The 25,843-nt window shown below is 36.7% G+C and overlaps 1 protein-coding gene across 2 annotated transcripts; it reads left to right on the plus strand.

Moving 5' to 3' along the window:
• Window positions 1–251: 251 nt before the first annotated feature.
• Window positions 252–25,690, plus strand: LOC109067433 (nuclear pore membrane glycoprotein 210-like). 2 transcript variants are annotated; one of them, XM_042740929.1, is made up of 39 exons: window positions 252–902; window positions 1,942–2,102; window positions 2,786–2,917; window positions 3,004–3,082; window positions 3,170–3,320; window positions 3,935–4,067; window positions 5,295–5,444; window positions 5,537–5,605; window positions 5,683–5,792; window positions 5,882–6,019; window positions 8,153–8,290; window positions 8,370–8,525; window positions 8,605–8,875; window positions 10,052–10,197; window positions 10,635–10,847; window positions 11,808–11,990; window positions 13,646–13,835; window positions 14,098–14,168; window positions 14,250–14,351; window positions 14,442–14,540; window positions 14,645–14,770; window positions 14,894–15,021; window positions 15,400–15,595; window positions 15,681–15,854; window positions 16,608–16,688; window positions 16,772–16,903; window positions 16,975–17,130; window positions 18,336–18,421; window positions 18,734–18,908; window positions 18,982–19,157; window positions 19,226–19,446; window positions 20,011–20,147; window positions 21,282–21,405; window positions 22,397–22,549; window positions 22,901–23,184; window positions 23,272–23,473; window positions 24,682–24,768; window positions 24,930–24,995; window positions 25,498–25,690. In XM_042740929.1, the coding sequence occupies exons 1-39, from the start codon at window positions 742–744 to the stop codon at window positions 25,584–25,586; spliced, it is 5,646 nt and encodes a 1,881-aa protein (XP_042596863.1). In that variant the 5' UTR covers window positions 252–741; the 3' UTR covers window positions 25,587–25,690. The 2 variants fall into 2 exon arrangements, with proteins under 2 accessions (XP_042596863.1, XP_042596862.1); XM_042740928.1 differs by having other exon boundaries at window positions 253–902; window positions 25,495–25,690.
• Window positions 25,691–25,843: the final 153 nt, after the last annotated feature.

A 25,843-nucleotide genomic window follows, 5' to 3' on the forward strand; every position in this document is an offset into this window, starting at 1 on the left:
GAGTATAGATTTTATAGTTTAATACTGAATAAGAATTTTATATTGATATATTCATAAGGTATAACCCCATGAACATAGGCCTAAGTTACGGTCGCTAGATAAGGTAACTATGACAACGACCGCTGCTCGCGCGAGTTCTTTTGCGATTTCGGACGGTATGTCTAGCAAGATAGGAACTTTCATTGCGGGTTTATTTTAGATGCATATATTACAAACGTATAACAAGAAAAAAAAGTAGTCTTTTTTTTTTTTTTTTTTTTTAAGATATATTTAGACGGTATTTTAAACGTGTATGTGGCACGCGTATGAACGTCGACAGGGTGCATCGCGAAAATGACCTTTTTACATAACATTCAATAACCTAGAGGATTAATTCATTTGGTCAGTTATGAAAATCGACCTCTTGTTGACTTAATAATCCGCAATATTTATTTATTGGCTTAAAACCGTATGTTTGGTTTTAAAAACACCGACTACAGGTCGATAACCGTTGTGCGTCCTGTAAAAATAGAACATGATTCAATCAAATCATACATTGTTTCAAAAATCAACAGCGACAGTTGTCATATTGTAACGACCAGTGTTGTTTAGCAGCGCCTAGCATAACTCTACATGTATTTCTTAATTGAAATGAACTAGTTTGAGGTTTCTGCGCGCGTCTTTGCTTCGAGCACGCTGTTGTTCAGCCACCAGCAGTATTCAGCTGGGTGTTGTATTCGACTGTACAGCAGCCGTTTAAACATGCTTGTGATAGAGAGAGCAGTTTGGGGGGTTTTGCTAATGAGCTCATTGATTACACTCAGTAAGTCGACTAAACTGAACGTTCCCAAGCTGCTGCTACCTCTCAGCACTCGTGTGCCTGTGAACATCACACTGACAGCACAGAGAGGATGCTACAAATGGTGAGTGACAGAGGCTGTGGAGCATACTCACTCAGCTTAACATGCCATTCTGTCTCATTACGTGCTGTTATGTCTGAAAGGTTATTAATTCAATCAGTTCGTTGCTCCTCGGCGAACAACAAAATTCTAAACTTATAATGACATCATCTCCAGGATGGAAACAGTTTGGTTTGCATACAATATAAAGACAGTAAATAGCATGCACTATACTGTTTAGAATGCAGTTTACAATTAAAAGATATTACAGTGCGTAAACACCTTAAGTTGCATTTGATTTCGAAAACCTCACTTATTCTTAAGACATGAGACCAAACATATCCCACAATTTTCTTTTGAAAAATAGCCATTTTTATTGTCAGATGAATCAATGATCTCTAAAATGTTCTTAATGCAAATGTGCTGATTCCTCTTCTTTTGTCAAAATTATGACAAAACATACATCATTCAAAAGTTTGGGGTTAGGAAGATTTTTAAAATGTTTTTAGAAGTCAGAAATGCTCAAAAAAGCTGATTTAAAAATACAGTAAAACAGTATTAATGTAAAATATTATTACAATGTAAAATGAGTAATTTGTATTTGAATATGTTGTAAAATATAATGTATTCCTATACGGATAAATTACATTTTCATCAGCCTTCTGCGTTCAGTGTCACATGATCCCTCAGAAATCACTGTAATATACTGTGGGGCTTTTTCAATGTTGAGCACATTTGTTCTGTGTAATATTTTGGTGCAAACTGTGGTACGTTTATTTCAGGAGTCTTTGATAAATAGGGAACATAATTTATTTGAAATACAATTATTTTGTAACAGTCTAAAAGTTTTTACTATCATGTTTCATCACACCAACTCATATTTGCTGAATAAAAGTGTAAAAAAAAAAAACTTGTTTTAACTCTAAATGTTCTTTACATTTCAAAAGCCTATAAAAACAAACACATGCCTGAATTGCACTGCAGAAAAGTATGAAACAAATAATACAATACAGTGCTTGGCTTGCGATCATGTGTCTGACTATTGCTGTCTGCCTGACTTTAGGGTGTCCTTTAAGCCTGAGACTGTCAGGGTGTATCCGCTCTCCGCACACAGCCCTCCGGCTCTGCTGCCCCTCTCCTCCTGCAGTCAGCAGTGCTTGGTGTCAGCTCTGTCCTCCCCCCAGGCTGTCCCTCTCCGTACTGTGGTCCAGGCACAAGACCCTGGTGAGGGGGACGAGGGGACAGTAATAAATAGACATGCTTGCTCTTTCTACAGAAGGACATATGGCACCATACAAGAAGTATAGGTTATTTTTTCATGGGCAAGTCAAATGAAATGTATGAATCATGATACTATTTTCCATATGAAATTAACCATCATTTTAATTAATAAATAAACGCTGAATGCATTCAGCCAGCTCACTTCTTGCCTCACTGACTGCTTGAATGAAAATGCAGTGCACACCATTTAAATCCCATTATGATTGTGCTTGTTTATCTATTAAAGGGATAGTCCACCCAAAAACCGAAAAATCTGTCATTATTTACTCACCCTCATGTCGTTCCAAACCTGTGCGACTTTCTCTCTTCGGTGGAACATAAAAGAAGATATTTTGAAGAATGTTGTTTACCAAACAGTTTCAGTTCACATTGACTTACAAAGTATGGACAAAAAACACAATGGAAGTCATTGGAAAACGACATCTCAACTTTCTTTTAAAATATCTTCTTTTGTGTTCCCTGTGTTCAGGTTTGGAACATGAGGGTTAATAAATGATGACAAAAATGACATTTTTGGGTGTTCTAACCCTCATGTTCTGTTGAAAATTATGTTTCCATTTTTATGTTTCGGATCATAAACAGAACATGAGGGTTCAAAAGTGTGACTTTCACCATTCCTGTTTTAGTGACCGGTCACATTCTGCGCTGTGATGTCATCATCAATCGGATTGAAAGTATTCAGGTTGTCACAACCATTCGACAGCTTTTTACCAACGACCCTCCCCTGCAGTTATCTGTCCGGGCATTTGACTCAGAAGGTACAGTACATTTCTTTATAGTACAATTTTTTTTTTTTTAGAATAAGATGGTAATGGCTATGCTCTGTTCTTGGCCTGATCCACAGGAAATACTTTTAGCTGTCTGGCTGGCTTGAAATTTAATTGGCGGCTGGCAAAGGAGTCTGATGCAATACAGGCAGTGAGGTGAACAAGGGTCTTTAAGTGAAGAGAGAGGGAGAGAGAAAGAAAAAGGCATTAACATAAAGCATGTCTTGTTTTCTGTGATTGTAGGTTTGTGCGTCACCATGATGCGGGGTACGCTCCCCCACCTCATATCCTGTCTCTAGAAGATGCTGGTCAGTGGGGGGAGAGTGTCTTGCTGTATGGGATTCACAGTGGCTCAGCACTTATAAAAGTGTCTTTTCTTCATCCTGAACATAAGGTATGAAAGTATAAACAAAATAATTATTAAATATTACAATTCTGGCAGATGTCAATAAGCTTATAATATTTTTTTTAAGTATGTAATCAGCATTTACTATTTAACGGGCAGTGCTAAAAATCTATACTATATTGTCTAAAATGTCTTTGACTTGAAGGCCCCCATATTCCAAATCAATATTCAAACGACCTCAACAATATATTTTCTGGCATTTTATTTATGTTAGACTATTATAAAATAATTACAATATATTGATATACATTTTATTTTCAATAATAAATTAATTTGAAGTCATCCTCAGCCCCCCTTGGGACCTTTTTTGAAGCCCCCTAGTGGGCCCTGGCCCCTTGGTTGAGAACAAATGGCACAACTGTTTTCAATGTTGATAATAATAAGGAATGTTACTTGATCACCAAATCAGCATATTAGAATGATTTCTGAAGGATATTGTGAACTGAAGACTGGAGTAATGGCTGCTGAAAATTCAGCTTTGCTATTACAGACATTTTATAACATTTTATATTGTAATAATATGTGTGTGTGTGTGTGTGTGTGTGTGTGTGTGTGTGTGTGTGTGTGTGTGTGTGTGTGTGTGTGAATGGGTGGGTGTTCAGCATGTAGAAGCAGCCAGTGTGACTTTGTTTGTGATAGACAGACTGCACCTGAGTCCAGTGGGAGATACATACCTGCTACAGGGATCCACCATCAGATACACTCTGTGGAAAACAGAGCAAGAAGGAGAAACTGGTACAAATGAAATAAATATACATCCTGTTTGTTTATGCTAGTTTAGTGCTGGTTTAGCTGGTGGACCAGCATAGCCATATTTTTCACTAGCGAAAAGTGCTGATCAACCAACATGGTGAATATACTTGACAAAGGGCAGCTTAGAGGACTAGTATGGACTAGAGACAGACCAATAAAAAACTGTTTGGATTTTTTTTTTACTGATATTGGTCATTTGATGGGCCTCTCAACAGCATTCACAGGTGAAGTAACTTTTTAAAAGTATTTCTGATAATGAATCAACCATTCATAAAGATTTGTTCATGTCAGAAAGGCCCATTCACATTAAAGATGATAACAATAACTATAAAGTTTTAATAATCTGTCTAATTCTGTGAGAACAGAGAAGTCCACATTAGAACTATAACCATAACGACAGAAAAATTATATTGTTGGAATCAGTCTCAGAACATTTTTTTTTCAGCTGATGAATTATAGAAGCATTGACAGCCAATCAGAATCCACTCGACTTTTAAGGGCTTGAGCATTTACTGCAGCAGACAACATAACTTTATTTAATATAATTATCTTTATAGTTGTCTTTTTTGTATCTTTATAGTATATATACTAATATAAGTAATATAATATAATTTACAGCCATCTAGACTGTAAAAAGCATAAAAAAACAATAAAATAACAATTTGAAAAATCATTATTAAAGTATTTTTGTGGCAATATTTAATCTAGACACCTAAACATGCAAAAAATGTCATGAAAAAAGCAATCAAGCAATGCTGGTCTTTTTATCACAACATACTAATTTAGAAACAATGTTGTGCTTAAGCACTTCTATTTATAATGCTTTGTCAGACTTGATATTAAAGTCACTGTGTCACTGACAGGAGAAACGTTAAAAATGTATGCATGGTGTTTATTATTCAAGCCAAGCGCTGTGGGATTGCTGGAAAGATCATGGAAAGGTTAAGCTCTGGGCTGCGTTAAACTTTCCCTTAAAGCCAACTGAATGGCAGTATCTCATTTGACAAATAAACACACACCTGAGATTACCAATATGCCAACTGTAATTGCCTTTAAACTGCATGTTAACACTTTAACCCCCAACCACATACTTTCACACCTCTAGACTGATTATATACTGTCTCATAAACACATCATTGCATATGTCAGGAGAGATATGCTACATTTTAACACCTGAATCTAATTGCTCACTCTCTTGTTTGGTTGTAGAGGTCACTCTGTCTGAGGAGGGATACAGTCTGGTTGTGGACGGATACAAGGGCAGAATGTACGATCATGACATCATATCTGTTGAGCAGGACACAGCTACTGTCACCGCCCTCAAGCTGGGTCATGCGACACTAACGGTTACACACAACAGTATCCGACACATCTGTGTTCTTCACTGAAACGTTATATTGTGGGGCATATATAAGTATATTGTTATTATTCCAAGCTTAGTTGTGATTCAGATCTGCCCCCTCAAATAACGTCCCAACTTCCTCGGACTTCTGTGTATGTGGTAAATCCCAGCTATATGAGTGAGTTGCACACATAGCACAGAAAATATCCTAAACCACACATCTGTACAAGGCTTATGTTTATCTGTGTGTTTCAGCGTTGAGTATTAAAGAGGAAGAGGACAGATGGGTGTTGGAGACGGGGCGGCAGTATTATTTGACTGTTCGTATCCATGACAACAAGGGCCATGTGGTTCACCTGTCACAGGTTGTGCTTCATAGTCATCAGTTTACGCACTGTTTGCTTCACTGCGACTCTTGACAGGAGCATAACGGCTGAACTTTAACCCTGTGCAGAATGTGGTGATTGTTGTGGAGGAGACTGAGGGGTTAGTGACACTCGAGTCTTTGTCTGATCCTGCCTGCCATCTCCTGCAGACCATCATGAAAGGGAAGACTTTAATACAGGCCTTGCTTTATAGCATCGTCTCTGAGGTAACACAAGATTTGACAAGTAATTGGTGTGGGAAAAAAACAGATTTAAAAAAAAAAATCTTTCTTTAGAATGCAATAGCTTATTCTTCTATAAATGACTTTATATTTGCACTGATGTTACTTATGGATAGTTATTAAATAGTCAAATAGCTATATGGGCATTGCTTTACCAAACTCAAATTCAGTCGGGCTCCATTCTGGTATTTAACAGACACTTTTCAAACCAGTTAATTCATTATGAATAAAATTTAATGTTTTCTGTTTCACGTGGAAATTGTTTGCAAATGGCAATGTCGAAAAAAGTTGTGCTGCTTAATATTTTTGTGTAATACATTTTGTCAGGATGATTTGATGAACAGAAAGTTCAAAATAACAGCATTTATTTGAAATCTGAAAATTCTTTACTTTTACGTCACTTTTGATTAATTCTTAGTTTTTTGCCCCTTTTTAGCTTGTAATCTTGAGAAGTACATACTGTGGGTTAGCTTTATAGTTTTTATCCCTTTACTGCATAGTTTAACAAATTATTTTCAAAAATAAAGGCAGATTAAAATGCTTAACAAAGTCTCACATCATTCCAGACTATGGAATATTAATATTCCTTATGTTTTTGACATGCATCTTCAGTTCATTCCTAGGAGATTTTCTGCAAAGATTGACTGATCAAGCAACAGTCATTATGGAGGATAAAGTTTAGCGAATGGTTTATTTGTCGTCAGTGAGCTAGTTATACTTTCACATAGACCACAATATCAGTGTTTACTGTATTGCCAGAACCATATAAAATGGTTTTACTGAAACCATTATTTTTGTGCTGGTCTTGGCCCATGGGTTTAATTACATGATACCAATGTCATCAGTAACATAACATGTCAAGTACCCTGCTTCTGGGGTTTTGTTCAGTTCATTGCTCAGTTTGAGGGGTTCAATAGTTTATTTCACAAAAGTGAAGTTCATTCTTATTGGAGTAAATGGCACAAGCTGTTTGCAGATCTAGAGGGAAGCCCCACCTGAGGGACAGCGAGCAGGAAATGAGGACACACACAGTATGAAGTGTAAAGAGAGGCATGGGGTGTGTTGGGAAACCCATTGTTTAAAAAAGGAAAAGACAGCATGTTCCATCTGCTGGAGACACTGTGGTGGCAGAAGATGAAACGTGTCTTAGAGGGGGGCAGTTTTATCCGTTCGTCATGTAGGCGTTATGGTTCTGTAAGATGAGCTCCAGGGGAAACATTACTCATTAGTTTCAGTCTGCAACTTCCTGTCGATCCGTGCTCACTTATAAGGATCATCCATTAGATTAGTGGGATAAAAAAAGGGGGGAAAACCTTCCAAACTGCCTCCAAGGGAAATCATCCTTTAGGCAGGCGTAAATTTTCCTGTCAGACCTTCACTGTGAACGCTGTGGTACTATCTATCTATCTATCTATCTATCTATCTATCTATCTATCTATCTATCTATCTATCTATCTATCTATCTATCTATCTATCTATCTATCTATCTATCTATCTATCTATCTATCTATCTATCTATCTATCTATCTATCTATCTATCTATCCATCCATCATCTATCCGTCTGTCCTTGCGTCTGTTCATTAATGGATGAAGTCTCATTTATACTATAAATAAAATATTTATAAAATATAGTCTGTAAAATATTTGGTTACACTCAATTTTAAAGTGTCCTTGTTACAGTGTAATTATACATTTAATTACTGAGTTATATTAATTAACTACATGTACTTGCTATAGACACTGCATGTACTTGTAATTAAAACATGTACTTGCTTTAGACACCATAAAGATTCAAGATTCAAGATTTTTATGTGACAAATAAAAATCTTGAATCTTGAATCTTTATGGTTAGGGTTAGGATTAGGGTTACTTACATGTATTAATGCATAATAAATTGAACACCTTAAAATACAGTGTTAGCAAATATTTTCTTTTCATCAACTAATTTTTTTCTACCTATTATTCGAGTACTCTTAGACATATGACCCTGAAGAGAAATATAAAACTACAGTTCCTAATAGAATTAAATAGTTGTGATTAGTCTTATTATTTCTGAGCATAATGAAACTGTTTTATTTTATTTTATTTTTTATTTTTTGACAACTCCTGCATAACAGGATGGTGAATGTTGGCCTGTCATCCCACCAATCCGAGTGCAACAGGAAGTGGAAATCTACAAGCCTCTTACTCTACAGCCCTCTGTCATTGTTTTTCCATGGCAACCCCACAATAAGCTGTACCAGCACAATATTCAGGTGTCGTTAAAATCAGTATTGTTATCTACATATGTTGGAACATAATGACCGTTTGCTATAATAGAATCTGTGTTTCCAGGTGGAAGGAGGAAGTGGCTCTGTGACGTGGGAAGTGTCTGATAGAGAAATTGCCACAGTTACAGTAAAAGGGGTGGTCATAGCAGGAAAAAGGAGGGGCCATGCTGAAATTCAGGTTTCAGATTCCAAAAACATCCTGCACAAAGTAGTCGGGAAGGTAAAATTTGCACATATCACACAAACATATATATAAAGACTATAAATTCTCATATATTTCTTTCACTGTGTGTGTACAGGTGATGGTCGTGAGGCCTGCCCGTTTGCAGCTGATTCCCCAGAGGGGCGATTGTCGTGTGGGTGACAGTATAGACATTCCCTTTGCTCTCTGGGGCATTCAGGACCCACCAAACACTTGTTCTCAGAACTCAAACTTGTTCTCCGAGACTCACAATCTTCAATGCGGAGAGTTTCTACTGGAGGACAGAAATCTTGTGTTAGTCACAGATTGCTCTCAGCTCTGTCTACACATCCACACTGAACCTGCTGGCATCTTCACACACATGTCAGGTGCAGCTTCTTCACCCTCTCCATCTCTGCCATTGTACTTACTCCATCCATTTACACTCCACTGGTTCCTTCAATATTCTGTTTCTCTGATGGCACTTTCATTCATCCGCCTGCTCTAATTGTTTACCTCAGGGCATATTGAGCATGAGGGATAAATGATCTACTCCCAGTCTCACATAGAGACCCCCTCTCCGCTCTCTTTCTCTCTCTGCCCCCTCCCTTGTTTAGGACTTCCTCTCCACTGCTCGCACAAATTAAAATAGGATTAATTAGTTCATTTTTCCTGCATTCATTTAAAGCACTGGGAAAATCAATACGTGCTCTCTCTGTGTAATCCGGTTAGTACATTAGCCCGTAAACATCAAGTTGATGGAGTGTATGCGTGTTTGTGTTTGACAGAGGATTTATGTACCGATAACTTGCACAGCTGTCCGGCACATGAAATGTGAATCACAGCAAATATTGCTAGAGGAAAACTTTAGCTTATATTCACAACAGAGATTGCGTTTCTTCCACTAGAATAACAATGTATGTATGTAAAATGTATGTAAAATAATGTTGTTATAGTATTATTTATAAAGTATTAAAGTATTTATTTGTTTACATTTTTCATTTTAAATGTAGTAATTTTTATTCATGCTTTTGTCATTTTTATTATTTATTTTAATTTTTTAATTTTATATTTAATCGTAATGGGTTTTTTTTTTTCAGTTTTAGTAATTTTGGTACATTAACTTAAACTTTTTAACATTTCAGTTACTTTCCAATAAAACATTTATAATTTTTGTAATGTTAATTTCCAAGTTTAAGGTTTTCATCAAAAAAAGTATTTTTCATAGTTTTAGTTTTGAGTAATAACACTGATGTAAATACAATGGCAATTAAAGGCAAGTAGTATTTTCATATTCTTTTCTACTAAAGTATCTCAACAGTAGTTGTAGTAGTAGTAAGGTGAGAAAATAATAAAAATAAATGTTTACTTGAAAAGCAAAATTGCATGAGATATTGTGTTTTTGGGGAATGTATCTTGAATTAAGCTAATTTTATTTTATAAGTTTATTTTACAAGTTTATCTTTTCTTTAATCATTATGCTTTTCCTTAACCATAGTATGAACCACGTGACTATTTCCTTTCTGTTTCTATATTTCTGCCTCCTTATCTCTTTCATCCTGCAGGATCTCTGTCTCCAGGTGCTGGATTCTGTGGAGGGGTCCGTATGGGGGCTCTTTCACGGGGCCACGCTGTTGTTACCATCACAGTGGAAATAGAGGGATGCAACATCAGTGAGACGACAACACTGGTGGCCTACAGTCCTCTCAAAGTATGCTGTTTCTCTCTTTGTGTGTGCACGTATGATTATTTGTAACTGTCAATAATCTAAAAAGTGTGATTTTATGATTTGTGGTAAGTGTCATGTCTGTATAAAGGGTGATTTATCAGCTCTATGGTGGCTATTTATTAAGATAATGAACTGTTTGGGAGTAGCAGAAGATTAATGTGAAACTGAGCACTCCTGATCACTGATGTATGACTCTGTAGCATGTCAGGGACACAGAGAGCAGTGGAGGGCTCTGGTCAGGGGCAAACGCTGTCAAGCACACTCATGGGAGTTGAACAGGACAATGTGATGGATCAGTGCTTTGCTTTTGTCAGTCAGACGCTAATGAAAGACAGCAACAACTTTAACAAGGACATTATTGTGAGCTTTGTACTCCATTTAGCCGCTCAGTGACATTGTTCTCTCCTTCTTTCACTCAGTCTCTTGTGTCTGAGGTTCTTCTCTCGGTGGGCTCATCTCATGAGGTTATATTTGAGGGGGGGCCTCAGCCCTGGGCCCTGGCTCCCTTACGTTTCTTTAGTGACGTCGAGGTGCAGCCGGAGGGGGGTGTTACCGTGGAGGCGTTGAGTCCGGCCGAAGCAATGCCAGCTCGATACGCATATCAAGTCACGTGCACCGCCGTGGGAGCACAGGTTTGAAATGTCCTCAGCTGCGATGTGACTCAAGTGTCATACATACTGCATTTTTACCTTATACTTATTAATACTAATAGATTGTATTTTATTTTTATTTTATACAGAACCAGAAGATTAAAAATGATTTTTTAATAAACAATAATCAATAATAAGTAAAGTTTAAAATCCCACCTACAGAGTGTACAATTTGTAATTTTTATTATTTTAAGTTTTTTAATGTTTCATTGTATTTAATAAATATATACACTACCGATCAAGTTTGGGGGTTTTTCAAAAAATATATTTTTTCTTTTTTTTTAAAGAAATTAATGCTTTCATTCAGCAAGGATGCATTAAGTTGATCAAAAGTGACAGTTAGGACTTTTACAATGTTAGAATTTTTTTTTTTCCCAATAAATGCTTTTCATCAAAATATTAAACACAACCAGTTTCAACATTGATATAAAATAAGAAATGTTTCTTGAGCTGCAAAGGATGATTTCTTAAGGATCATGTGACACTGAAGATGCTGAAAATGCAGCTTTGCCATCACAGGAATAAATTACATTTTAAAATATATTAAAATAGAAAACAGTTATTTTAAATATGAATAATATTTCACAATATTATTAATTTTACTGTATTTTTGATCAAATAAATGCAGCCTAGTGAGCATAAGAGGCTCCTTTCAAACATATAAAATATCTTACTGACTCCAAACTTTAAAACGTTAGCGTTTATATATAAAAGAAAAGTTTACAAAAGTTACAGACTTTATGTATTTTTGAAATTTGGTTTTATTCACCATAATATGGTGGACATTTTGTGGTTTTGTATAGAAAAATTAAAATCGAACCAGTATAAATAGATATAATTAATACAGAATTTGAAATTTCTCTGCTGCATAAGCTCGTTGAGTGGGTGAGGTGCTGTAGCCTTGCAGTCATGTATGTTTTTTTCATGTGTGTGTTTATGCAGTGGTTGGTCTTCAGGTGTGGTAATACTCCAGGTCCATTAAACGAGATTCTCACAGTGGAGGAGAGCAGAGTTCAGGTGGCGTGTGGCGTTCCCGCTGGTCTGTCTCTCTCTCTTCTCTCCTCCCCGTCCTCACCTTCATCCGTTCACTATTCCTGCACTCAGCCTCACTACCCCTGTGGACTGGTGAGTAATGCCCACTCTGTCCTCTCTTTCTCTTTTTGCCCCCTCCTGCTATTACGTCCTCTCATAAACTCTTTTATGATTCACTCATTTTCCTCTCTTCCCTTCACCTGCTCAGACCTCTCTTTTTCCTTTCCATTTTTTCATTTTCTCGCCCTCCAGGTGTTTCTCTTTCGTTCTGTTTCACCCCTACACCCACACCAGACCTCTGTCTATCTCCTTCCCTCTTCCCGCTGCTCTCATTTGCCATGCAATTATGTGTGATATGCAGGGTGAAGTGTTATGGCAGTTTCCATAGTAACTGCATGCATGGGCCCTCAGTGTGTGTGTGTGTGTGTGTGCACGTGTGTAAGGGTTGTGTGAGGGCTTTTCCTCTCCTCTGACACCGATGCTCTAGAAACCAAGTGTTTGATCAATGTCAAACCCTGACAATCAATATACCATCTCTAATATACTAAAACCATCTCTGAGAATGAAACATCACATCATATCTGTAATTAATCTAGAAGATCACCAGTGAGTCATGAAGAAAACTTTGATTTTTGGTCATAAATGTTTCTTTTTTGGTAACAAAATACTTAGAGAGAGGCATAAATTAGATTTACCAGTTTAATGTAGCAAGTCATTAGTCAAGACAAAACACACACACACAATGGAAAGAATAATTACACAGAGGCAGAATGCCAGTAATTGTTTACTAACTTATTTACACACATTTTTACAAACCATGATGTGTGTGTGCAGACACCAAAATGTATGTTAAATCATAAGTGTATTTATTTTTTAATGTTTATATTAATTAATAATAATTCTTATAACATATAAATATATTTGTTTATATTTTTAATGTTTATATTAATTAATAATGATGTATTACAATGTAAATTAAAAATAGTTAAATTAAATTTTAATTAAATTAAAAATAATTTCAAATAACTCTATTTCTATTTTAATATAATTTTTTTTTAAAAAAATAATAATCCTGTGATTGCAAAACTGAATTTTCAGCATCATTGCTCTAATCTTCAGTGTCACCTGATCCTTCAGAAATAATTCTAATATGCTGATTTGGTGCTCTAGAAACATTTATTTTTGTTATAAATGCTGATACATATTTTCAGGATTCTTTGATGAATAGAAAGTTTGATGAAAAGAACGGTAACAGAAATCTTATCTTGTAACAATATTAAAGTTTTTACGCTTTTTCAATCACACTAAGCATAAAAGTATTTTATTCACCATGCTGAATAAAAGTATTTTCTTTCAAACAAAAAAACTTATCATCAATCTGACATAAGTTATGGTCATGAACTGACGGATGGCAAAGAAAGACTATCACTGCACATTCTTGCCTCATTTTCATCTAAGTGTTATCTTATGTTCAAAGATTCATTTACACATTATCTATGTTTCATTCTCATGATTATACTGCTCCAAATCAATAGTGTATTGCTTTGCTGCTATATTTGAAGCATTTTTCCTGCATGCCTCCTGTAGTGAGATAGGTTAAGCATGATTCTCTCATTATTTATTTAATGAGGTCACACTTTATCTCTTTCAGTGTTTGGACTTCCTTTCTTCTCCTAGAATTGCTCTGATGTAAATAAATATCACATTACCATATTCTTTCATGTCATTCTTTTCTTTCTCTCTCTCAGTTATCTGTGTCCAGCACTAGGGATGCGACGTTGCAGTTGTCTGTGTTTGACCAAAAGGGGGTGCAGTTTGATAATTTCACTTCCTGTTCAGTGAGGTGGACCTCCTCTGACCCTGGTCTGCTCTCACTGAGCCCCCAGTTCACAATGAAAGTGGATGACAGACTAACCCAGACGGGATACAAACTGCATGGTGTGTTTGGGTTTGCTCTGCACTGTCTAGTATTATTTTGCCATTTTAAGTTATCACAATACTGCATAAATAGGTCAGTGACATGATACTTTATTTGTCCTAATCTATTATTTCTTTACAAAATAGATTGAAAAAAGAAGTAGTAATAGTAAAAAAATAGTAGATTTCTAAGATCTTGAGACACGTTTTTTTTTTTTTGCTTTTCTGTATTGTGGACTTATTTGTCATTGACCCAAATCTAATCAGTTTGCCTGTTCAACAGCCTGGCAGGTTCTTCAGGCCCACGGACAGACAGGAACCGTGACTGTCAATGCCACACTAACATGTCCAGAGGTGTGTGTTTATGTGTTTATTTTTGTGTCCATATTTATGTATGTAGGCCTGAGTAACGTGTGAACTATGTGTCCTGTATAAATGTTGACAGCTCCAGTGTCTCAGTGTGTGAATCTGCGTTTGGTGGATGACGTACAGTGGACCAGACACTCTGTCACATTATTTAACCATCCAAAAGTCACAGTGAGTGAGTTCATCACACTCTAACATTTCTCATCTGAACGTTTTTGTTATATTTGAATGACTCCTTAGTCGATATATTCATTTCTTTAGGAAAATCTGACCTTGATCCATGGCTCGGGTCGCTTTCATGCCCATCTACAAGACAACCAGTTAGCCAGCATCAATCAGGAGAACAGCAATGTAATACAGGTGAGAGTAATGTCATCAAATATTTCACCAAATGCGAGTGCAGAACTAGATAAACTATTTTGCAATACAAATAAACTAGTTCACTTCTAATCTTTCTATCCCAGGTGTCTCCACTTCAAACTGGATCTTCAGTTCTTAAGGCACATGACCTCTGTCTGACCTCTGATCCTGCTGTGGCCTCCTTTCTTGTTTCTGATATCAAAGATTTCCAGATTGACTTCATCAGTAATGTACGCTGTAGACCGAAGCTTATCTCTTTCATCTTTTTAGATTTTACTACACATTTTACTACACTTTTTTTCCTTCATTTTTATGTGCACTGAATCTTTGTCTCCTATGCTGATGCTTTTTAGATTGAGGTCAGACATTCTGCTGTAGTGCGAGTGCGTGTTCTGGACTCAAATAATCAACCATTTCTTCATCACTACCTGTTGCTCATGAACCTCATGCTTATCCCTTCTTCATCCATCATTTCTGTGGAGTGAGTCTATGCCATGTGTCTTTGCCAAGTACTACATTCTACATTCACAAACTGATCGCAATTCAAAGAAATACATAAAACCTCGTAGAAGTATATCATACACATATGAGGTATTTCCACAAACAATCAATTATATTGATAATCAAATGTAATTAATATATATTTATTTATAATATACAGTCAAACTAAAATTTATTCAGACAACCTCACTTACATAAATGAATTATAGTGTCCTGCACCTACTAGCAAAATATAAAAAATTCTATATATGAGTAATTTTTGGTTTGACTGTTTATGTACTTAATTAATTATATTTGTACATATTTTATATATTTATATTAATAAATATATAAAATTATATTATAATTTTGCTTACAGGGACACGGGGCCAGTGGACAAGTACAGTGTGGGATTCCGTGTGACTGGCCTGACAGTGGGCGTGGTCAGTTTCCATCTCTCTGCAGTGGATGGCCATGGGTTTGTTATAAGCTCCTCCCACAAGAATGTGCAAGTTTACCCTCCGTTCAGTTTGCAGCCCCATAAACTTACTCTGGCAGTTGGAAGTGTGCGACAGGTTGGCATGACAGAACACAGCAAATCTGTTTTTGGTTTTAACTGAAACATTTTTTTTTTACTATAAACATATATCTGATGTTCAGGTGAAATGGGAGGGAGGGCCTCATCCTCAGTATGGGGTCAAGTTCTCCATGAGTGACAGCTCTATTGCCGTGGTAACTGAGATAGGACTGGTCAGAGGCGTGGCAGTGGGTGTGGTCAAACTCAGAGCAGCTCCTCAGACACAAAATAAAGAAGCATCACTTACATTTTTACAGGTAGCCCACATAGTTTACCTTTGGTAAACCAGGATTATTGTAGGTTTTTTTTTAATTGTTTATTAATTAATGAATTTCCTGCCTTGTAGAGCTTATAGTCCATAAAAAATAATATTTACACAGACATCAACAATAGCAGTGTAAGGGCTGTTTACACAGCACATTTTTGCTTTTCACTATGTCTCACGCATGGTGCAGCATTTTTAAGAAATGGTGCTCGAGTCTCTAGTTCACATTCACACAGAATGTTTTTGCTTAAAAAAAAGCGAGGTCTAGAGACTCATTTTGTAAAAGTTTAACTGTTTTTAACTTAATTTGTCATGCAAAAGATGCTCAATGTAAATACAACAGTCAAACGCATCTGTCTAGAGCATGTTTACATAGAAAAACAACGGAAAAGCAGCACAGTCAAATGCAAAATTGCTCCTTACAACTTAACCAAATTTTGAAAGTGACTCTAGAGCAAACATATATGCTTGATGTGATTTTCCATTGCCATGACACCCAACATGAATAATAAATGACTGCTTACCCAGTGCAGCAAATCAAACCTTTCATCCCTTATGCCTTAATTATACGCTGTCACCACTACCATCACTAACATCTGTGCTCAGACACGTCATGCGCTCACATACACTCCTCTTTTTTTCAACTATAATAATTATCTCCCAAAAATTAAAGAGACAAACCTTGACATTTCTAAAAGATATAATGCTAAGCTAAATCTAAGAACTGTATGTGTGCTGTGATCAGGATGAAGTGGAGGTGGAGGTGTTTAACCTGACAGCAGTGAGGATACAGGCTCCTTTAGTGACTCTATCCGTAGGAAAAGAGGTTTGTCCTTCTCATGCTCACTATTGTTGTTTGCATCCATGTTTTTGCTGTCAGGAGAGGTTTGGTTGAGTCTTTCATTTTAGATGCCGGTTTATGTGATGGGGAGTGACAGCAGTCAGAACCCTCTATCTCTGGGTAGTGTCGAGTCTGGCCTCAGTTTCCACTGGAGTCTAAGCAAAGCGGGTGTGCTGGAGATCAAACCAAGGCATGCACAGGTGAGATGCACGCACTTAGCATGAATTGTCTTGTATGAAAACTTGTTTCTGCATTATGCTTCCTTTTTTAGGTGGGCGTTAGTGTGTCTCCCTCTCACAGTTTCTCTGTGCTGGTGAGGGCCAGAGCTCCAGGCAGGACCAGCCTCAAAGTGTGTGTGCAGCTCCAACAGATAGACACCAGCAACACATCACTCTCTGATCATCTGACTGACGAGATACAGATACTGGTAAATACATCCTCCACAGAGAACCACCAATGACAAACTATTTAATGGAGCCACGTCACGAGGAAGAAGATGTTCTTCGATCTTCTAAGATCTTTTTTTGTTTGCAATCAAAAATAATTAAATAAAATGGTAACACTTTAGAATAGGGAACAAATATTCACTATTAACTAAGAGATTTCCCTGAACAAACTGCTAATTTGCTGCTTATTAATAGTTAGTAAGGTAGTTGTTAAATTTAGGTATGGGTGGATTAAGGTATTTAAAATATGGTCATGCAGAATAATGCATTAATATGTGGTTTATAAGTACTAATAAACTAATAAATAGCTACTTAATACTGAGAATTGGTCCTTAAAATAAAGTGTTACCAATAAAATGAATACTGTATACGGTAACCCACTCAATCTTAAAATAAATAATACATCACAGATTATTTTAGTCAGACGGATTAGGGCATGTTCAACCAGGCCAATCAGCAAAACAGACTATCTGGAAATTCATAATACTCAAGAATAAGTTCATGGAAGAATAGTATTTAATCATAAATAAAATGGTAAACATATTAAAGTGTACACTACCAGTTAAAAGTGTGGAGTTGGTAAGATTTTTTAATGTTTTGAAATATGTCTTTTGTGATCACCCAGGCTGCATGTTTTTGATCAAAAATACAGTAAAATCAGTAATATTGTGAAATATTATTACAATATATATATTTTAATATATATAATAATCCTATGATGAATTTTCAGCAGCCATTACTCCAGTCGGCAGTGTCACGTGTTCCCACAGAAATAATTTTAATATGCTGATTTGGTGCTCATGTAACATTTCTTATTATTATCAATGTTTAAAATGGTTGTGCTGCTTAATGTTTTTGTACAAACAGGGATATGTTGTTTCAAGATTGTTTGATGAAAAGGACATACAAAAGAACAGAAATGAAGTAAAACAGAATTATTGTAACAATATAAAATTAATTACTAAAAATATTAATTTTGTTAAAAAAATAAATCTTTTGGGGTCTAAACTCAAATGAATACTACCTATTAATAATATTGAGTTTCATATTATACTAAAACATTTTTAACAAATGTGGAATACCTTGCACAGATAAACTGTTAATTTCAACATATACTAAAGCATTTGTAGAATGTGTAGTTCACTCCAAATGTATCTCTTTTGTCTTGTTCTTCCTCTTTTCTCAGGTGTTTGAAGAGATGCAGTTAACAGCAGGAAGCTCAGAATCCATCCTCATGTCTCCTCTCTCTCAGTACCTCCTGCGGAGCAATAAGTGAGTTTGTATGTTTCATTTTTTTTGCCCAGCTAGAAAAATCAAGTCAGTATTCACTCCATTAAGTCTGTTCTCATGCCCTTAAGTCACTTAAACTTAAGTCACTGAAGTTCTCATGATGATTTGGACGAATAATGTGGCTGATCAAAATTACATTTACATATTTTTTTCTTTGTTTTACTGAAGTATTGGATGAAGTTAGTTTCATGTAATCTCAGAAAGAACATTTACAGACATTTTGCTGGTTAGTCAAAGGTCTGGCCGTGTGTGAGTAGATAACACCACAGAGTTTTTAAAATGTGTGTGTTTTAGGGACTCAGTCTGTCCGGTCCACTACACCTTTAGCCGGTGCGTCTCAGGGGCAGGGCTTGTTACTATTGATAATGAAGGAGTGTTGAAGACAGGGCCTGATACAGGCCTTGCAGTTTTGGAGGTTTATGCCATGGACATTTGCGGTATCAACCAAGCACTGCTGATCAGTGTGGAGGTGAGTGTTTACTACGATAAATTCTGTAGGTTATTACTTTTAAATCCTAATGTCAACTTCCTTCTTGCCTTAGGTGTCAACAGCTTGGTTTGTACGGATTTTGACTGTGTCATCCGTGAACAGTGACAGTGATAGAGCACTTCCTGCCTTCCCTCTGGGCTGGAGCATCCGTATCAGGGCTCTTTACTATGATAACATGGGACGGCAGTTCCAGTCTCACAATATACAAACACTGGTCACAGCTAACAGGTAATTACACAGATACATGTTTATGTTACTTACAGCAGTGGTCTAACCTTATTTTTTCTGTGTCTCAGAGATGACCTTGTGCAACTGATAGTTGACAAAGACAGTCGGTCGTTTCTGGTGCAAACGGCATCACCCGGTCTAACTGTTTTGAGGGTGCAGGGAGACACTACAAACCCATTTCTGAGCGATTACACCCCTCTGTTTGTGATGCCGGCCATCCCAGAGCCCACAGGATGCCTGCGCTCTGGGGATGTGATCTGTTTCAGCTCTCCCATTACAGACCAGCAGGGTAAATCACTAGGTTGCTAGCAAGCAGAGCGCCAGTTTTAATTTCCAGAAACAAACCCCTCTAATCTAAAACCAAAGTATACTCCATTATTGAAGCGAACACTAAATATATGCATACAGCCTTTCATAGTATACTCTATTTGATGGCGTGCTTGTTAAAGGCACTTAGAAGGGCACTGTAAAAAGCCTCTAAAATGCACACTAGAAGGATTCATCCTTGTTTAGTGTCTGTGCTGTTTCTCTTTAGAAATTATGACTGATAAAATAATTTAGTACTTATTTAAACTAGAGGTGCAAGTAACTTTTAACCCCGTCACACAAATTCTTGTCAGTGCGGGTGTCTGTTATTCCAACTTTGAAATTAAAAATTCAAGATGCGAGCTATGTGTGCAAAGTACTGGTGGATAAAACATTGACTGCACATGTATAGCATGGACATATTGTGATGATGAAAATGATGTCATGCACTCTGTGTGCATACCTCTTTGTACATGTAAAAAACATGCTTGTGCTTTGGAGTTAACTGCCATAGGCCACTTATGCATTTGTTTTTTCTCTTTTTAAGGTCAGCGAGGCAGATGGGATGTGTCATCAAGTGAGATCCTTCAAATGAACTCTGAGACTGGAGTGGCATTTGCAAAGAATTCTGGGACGGTAGTGGTTTATTACAGGCTAGAAGGGGGACAGCAAACCTTCAAAGAGGTAATCAGCCATATCACCCTGCAGTTCAAGACTGGTTGCCCACTGAAGCTAAGCAGGGTTGAGCCTGGTCAGTACCTGGATGGGAGACCTCCTGGGAAAACTAGGTTGCTGTTGGAAGAGGTGTTAGTGAGGCCAGCAGTGGGTGCTCACCCTGTGGTCTGTGTGGGCCCTAACACCCCAGTGTAGTGATGGGGACACTATACTGACAAAAAGCACCGTCTTTCGGATGAGACGTTAAACTGACTCTCTGTGGTCATTAAAAATCCCAGGATGTCCTTCAAAAAAGAGTAGGGGTGTAACCCCGTCATGCTGGCCAAATTCGCCCATTGGCCTCTGACCATCATGGCCTCCTAACCATCCCCAAACACTGATTAGCTTCATCACTCTGTCTCCTCTCCACCAATAAGCTGCCGCCGCATCATCCAGGTGGATGCTGCACACTGGTGGCGGTTGAGGAGATTACCCCTTCTATGTTAAGTGCTTTGAGTGCCCAGAAAAGCACTATATAAATGTAAAGAATTATTATTATTCTTACTATAATCAGTGCCTCTGCGCAGTTACGTAAGTGTCCTCATGTTCTGTGACATAATAGCTCTGTTCCAAAACCTAGTGAGCTGCCTATGAAAAGCACAATTTAAGGCATTATGGATGAAAAAAAAAACAGTTTCTTGTCCCCAGTGACTTATGTAGTATTTTTTTCCATGTTATGCAAGTATGGAACCAACAGCTGTTTAGTTATCCACATTCTTTAAAATATTTACTTTTGTGAAGAAAGAAATGCATACGGGTTTGGAACAATTTGGGTTTGTAAGTAAATGATAACAGAATTGTCATATTTAACATAATTAATATTAATAATATAATCAATAAATTGAAATAACTTAGCTTCATTAAATACTAAAAAATATGTACAATGAAGAAATAATTTTTCTACCCTTAAATAAATTTGTTTCCCAGGTTCTGTTTATAAATCTTACCTTGTAGGGGTGGGACAATGGGAGACTTTCGAGTCCAAAAAGTTTGAAAACCACTGATATATATTCCAGATCAGTTCCATTTCTTTTAGGATGTGGCAAGATGCTCACTATGATTTGCGGATGTTATAAATGAAAAGACCTCTCTGGTGTCATGCAGGTAACAGTGGAGCCTGCGTCCATTCCTGTATTCATTCCTCCCGCTGACAGGCTCCTCACTAACTGGCCTGAAGCTTCAGAATACACCGTCAGAGTGGATCTGAACACCTCTGCTGCCAACACAGGTGAGTTCTTTCACACCTCCACATGAGATTCAGGGAGGTCACAGTTCACGACCGTGGAAGACACCTGATGTGCCATTAATGTAACTATTTAAGAGGAATTAAAGGATAATGATTAATAATTAGACTGTTGGGCATTTTAAGAGATTATAATCCAGATATTCAATTCTGTCTGGAGGATCCAAAGGTCCCCCTTTAATCACTTAAACACTTAATCCTTAGACTAGAAATAATTCTCAGTGGTGATTATCTCTAAATGTTTAATATGTGCAATTAAAACATGTGGTGGGTGGGAAGAGAAATTATCTCAACTTTATTTGACCTGCAAAGATCTTAGATCTGGGCAGGATTTTCACTTTCAGAGACATGGATATATTTGTGCACAGATGGAATATGAGGTTGGGACTGACTGACTCAGATTCAGATACAAGCAGCTTTATTGGAATGGTAAAAAAGGATTTATATTGCCAAAGCATTGATAACATTAAATTACTGAAACATTTACACACACAAAAGTTTGATAAAATAAAAATGAGAGGTAAAAGGCAAAAAGATGCACAATGGTTTGTTTTATTTAAACGCTGTTTTGTTATTTAAAGAAATGTATGTAGTTTTTTTATTTTCACAACTTTGGAGCTCACGAAGTGAGTGGAATTCATTGTCGTAATTATATCACTGCCATAATTACAGTGGATAGCTGTACATATGTATTTATTGGTGCTGTTAAGCAACCAACCCCTTTTGCTGAATTTTATACTCGTTCGCCAAACTTACATACTCCCAGAACAGACAATTAGGGGAAAAAATTTAAATATTAGAACTGTCTTATAAGAAGTCAGTGTACCATTAGAATAATTCTCAAACTTAAATTCAAGGTTAAAAAAAAACGTACATAGTACATACAGTTGCTTTAAACGTTACTTCAATGTTATTCAGTGTTGATGATATTGCGTGCTTGTGACTGTCTCTCTTTCTGTCTCCTTTGCAATGGTAGCTCAATGCAGTCTAGATCAGTGGGAGGTCATAGAGAAGAAATTACATCCTGAGGCAGAGCTACTGTGCTCTTTACACTTTGGCGCCCCCTATCCAGAGATGAGAATACTACAGGCTATCTTTAATGCAACACCCTTCTACAATTCAGCCACTGGTGAAACAAGTTTTACATAAGATTATGTATTAAGCTCAATGTTATGTTTGAAGCCTGAAAGAGCCCAAGGGTATAATTTAATTAAGTTAAATTATTATTATTATTTTTTAATATTATGCAGCACAACTGTTTCTTAACACTGACAAGAAATGTTTTTTTTTTAGCACCAAATCAGCATATAAGAATGATTTTTGAAGGATATATAAAATAGAAAATATTTTAGATTGTGAAAATATTTATTAATATTACAGATTTGCATATTGTACAAATACATGTTGCTGTTTTATTTTATTAGCTATGAAGCAAGCCTTTATGATTTTCTTCTAACCTGTCTGTTGTGTCCTGTTTCAGCTCAGTACAGCTGCAGGATCTCTGTGCAGCCCCAATCAGACTCCATCCTCCATCTCCTGTCCACTCGGTCGCTCTCCATCCATCTGTCTGCCTGTCTGCGGACTCAGTTAGCCCCAGCTGCCCTGCTGTCACTTCCTCAGACACCACACTCTTTTCAGTCGTCCCTTCAGCTCCCGTACGTGCCAGCCTTCCATTGTCCCGTCACTAAGATCAAACTTTCCTCCCAGCAGCCTGAGGCTGAAATCACAGTGTTTGGCACTACAGACATGCTCAGCACACTGAGGGTGAGAATGAGAAGGATCATGGGAGAGATGCATTTAAAATGAAATCACGTCTCAGTTTTATTTATTTCTTCACTGTTATCTAATTAGGTTCAGTCAGACACCCCAGACATCGTGTTATCTGATCCAGTCTGGTCAGATGAAGACCCCACTCTTCTCCTTATTTCAGTCTATCCAACCTTACATTTCCTGGATCAGGTACCGTCTACTGCAAGCATTTCCCTGTACACAGACCTTTCTCCACAAAAGCACATTGTATTGGTGACTAGAGTGATGGACGACCCGGAGTCAGGTTAGAGAGCATTTTTCACTATATTTTACATTTACACTAACGTTTAACAGTTTGGGGTCAGTATAATCAAAGACTATAGAATGACATGTCACTTGTATAGTTTTGAATGGGGAAAAATGCAATGCTCAATATGGCCGCTCAATCACAGGAAGCCCCGCCTTCTGAATGAAAGAGCGAATCCTGAATCAGTAAAGTCAGCCATCACTGCAGCTGCCATTAGAAGTCCCGGTTGCTATAGAAACAGTTAGCACTCTGAGACGTGCTCTTAGGACTGTGCATGCGCACTGGCTGATCTAGCCTGAGAAATAAGCTTTTTTATAACGCTATTTAAGCAAAAGTAGCAACATTTATGACACAGTTGTTGTCAGATTTCTTTGGTGATTTCAAATATGAAATCTTATCCTGAACTTAGTGAACAGTTTTGGAGAATTTGATGTTTCCCCATTCAAAGAGATAGGAACTGCACTTTGATGCCCGAGAGGCGTTTCAAAGATGGCCGCCGAGTCACATGACTTGTCTTAAAGAGACTTTGGTATAATGTATATTTAAAGAAATTAGTATTTTATTCAGCATTAAATTGTGACAAAAAAGTGACAGCAAATATTCTATTTCAAACAAATGCTATTCTTTTGAACTCTCCTTTCACCAGAGAATCCTAAAAAAAAAAGCATCACAGTTTTCATAAAAATATTTAGCATTGATAATAAAAAAATGTTTATTGAGCACAAAGTCAGCATATTAGAATGATTTCTGAAGGATCATGTGGCACTAAAGACCGAAGTAATGGCTGCTGATAATTGCTGACAAAAATATATTTATAGTGGCCAAAAATTAATATTTTATTCTTTAATTTTTTTAAAATGTATTCCCTCATTTTAGTTCATGGCCATGATCTATTTTTCATACACTCATTTTAATTAAATTCTGAGCACACATTAAAAATTAATTTAATTTAAAACTGAATGAAAAAACAGAGAATGAAAAAGTACAAATTGGGGACAATTTACTAAATTAAGGAAACAAATTAGTACAGTGTAGCTAGAATTTACTAAAATGAGTGAAATGATTAAAAATTTGAGACAAATACATGATTTTTTTTAAATAAATGCAAAAAAAAATGTTAACTCCAAACTTTTGAACAGTAGTGTAACATTCAATATTTTTTTTCTTCCTGTAGCTCTGAAAATGCTCTTTATTTGTATATTCAGGTCATCTTGGAACAAGTTCTGGCCACTTGTTCATTTCAGTATTTGCTCTGTTTGCTGTACTGGCCACCGCTGCTGCACTTTTCATAGGTAAATCACACTCAAGCGTTTTAACTTCTGATTCTGTGCAGCACTGAATATGCTTGATGCCCAGTGATTCACTTTAGAGCCATCATGTGATTCAGAATCAGGATTTAAAGCTTTGGCCCTGCAGATCTTTTAATATTCTCTTAAATGTTTGATTTCCACAGCGTACAATACCATGCTGTCTCTCCCACAGACTGTACATGCAGTCCTCACACCCTCTACTAATACAGGTGACACCCCCATTTTATTTGATCCAACTGCTTTACCTTAAAGGTACACTCAGTACTTTTTATGTTGAAGTCAGCATGAATCAAAAATCCATCTATATTCTAAATAATCTTCTGGTAAAACCACAGACTTTTCTTTGGTGATGTATGAAGGACTTCTACAGTCATTTAATCTTGATCCGCCCCTTTCCTACAATCATCAGCTAGCTTAATCAAAACCAGATGAATTGAATGATGTCCCTGCCCTACACTGTTTTCTTTTGGATAATAATTTTCACTCAGATTTGTGTCACACTACAAAATAAAAGATCTGTCCATTGCATTGTGGCTTTGCTTACAAACAAGGATGTTGTCTTGTACCTCATTTTAAACATGACTGCTATTTACATCATCAAACCTTTTTAATGAGGAAAAAGTTACTGAGTGCACCTAAATTTGCATGTTATGGTTCAAACGTGCTACCAGACCATTTCAATGAATATGTTTTCTAAATTTCTTTCAGAAGACAGTCAACATTTCTACCTGTGGCTCACACCATCACTGCCAAAACCAAAAATCCTGCAGAGAAAACAGTGGCTCTGGAGTACCAAGTAACTTCCTGCATCTTTTCACCCTCATGTTATTCTTTCTGGGCCGCAGTGAGAATGGTTATTTCCTTTATAACACTCTACAATTCAACAGTAAACACATGCAAACTACCTCAGGTTCCTGAAGAGTATTATTTCTTTTTACTTGTGCTTTTTTTTTTTTTTACTCTAAAGTTTGAGGTCAGCAAGATGTTTTATTTTTTTAATAATGCTTTTATTCTGCAAAGATGCATTAAAAGTGCATCAAAAGTGAGAGTAAAGACA

The sequence above is a fragment of the Cyprinus carpio genome, chromosome B16 (genome assembly GCF_018340385.1).
Source record: "Cyprinus carpio isolate SPL01 chromosome B16, ASM1834038v1, whole genome shotgun sequence".
In the NCBI taxonomy this organism is placed as follows: domain Eukaryota; kingdom Metazoa; phylum Chordata; class Actinopteri; order Cypriniformes; family Cyprinidae; genus Cyprinus; species Cyprinus carpio.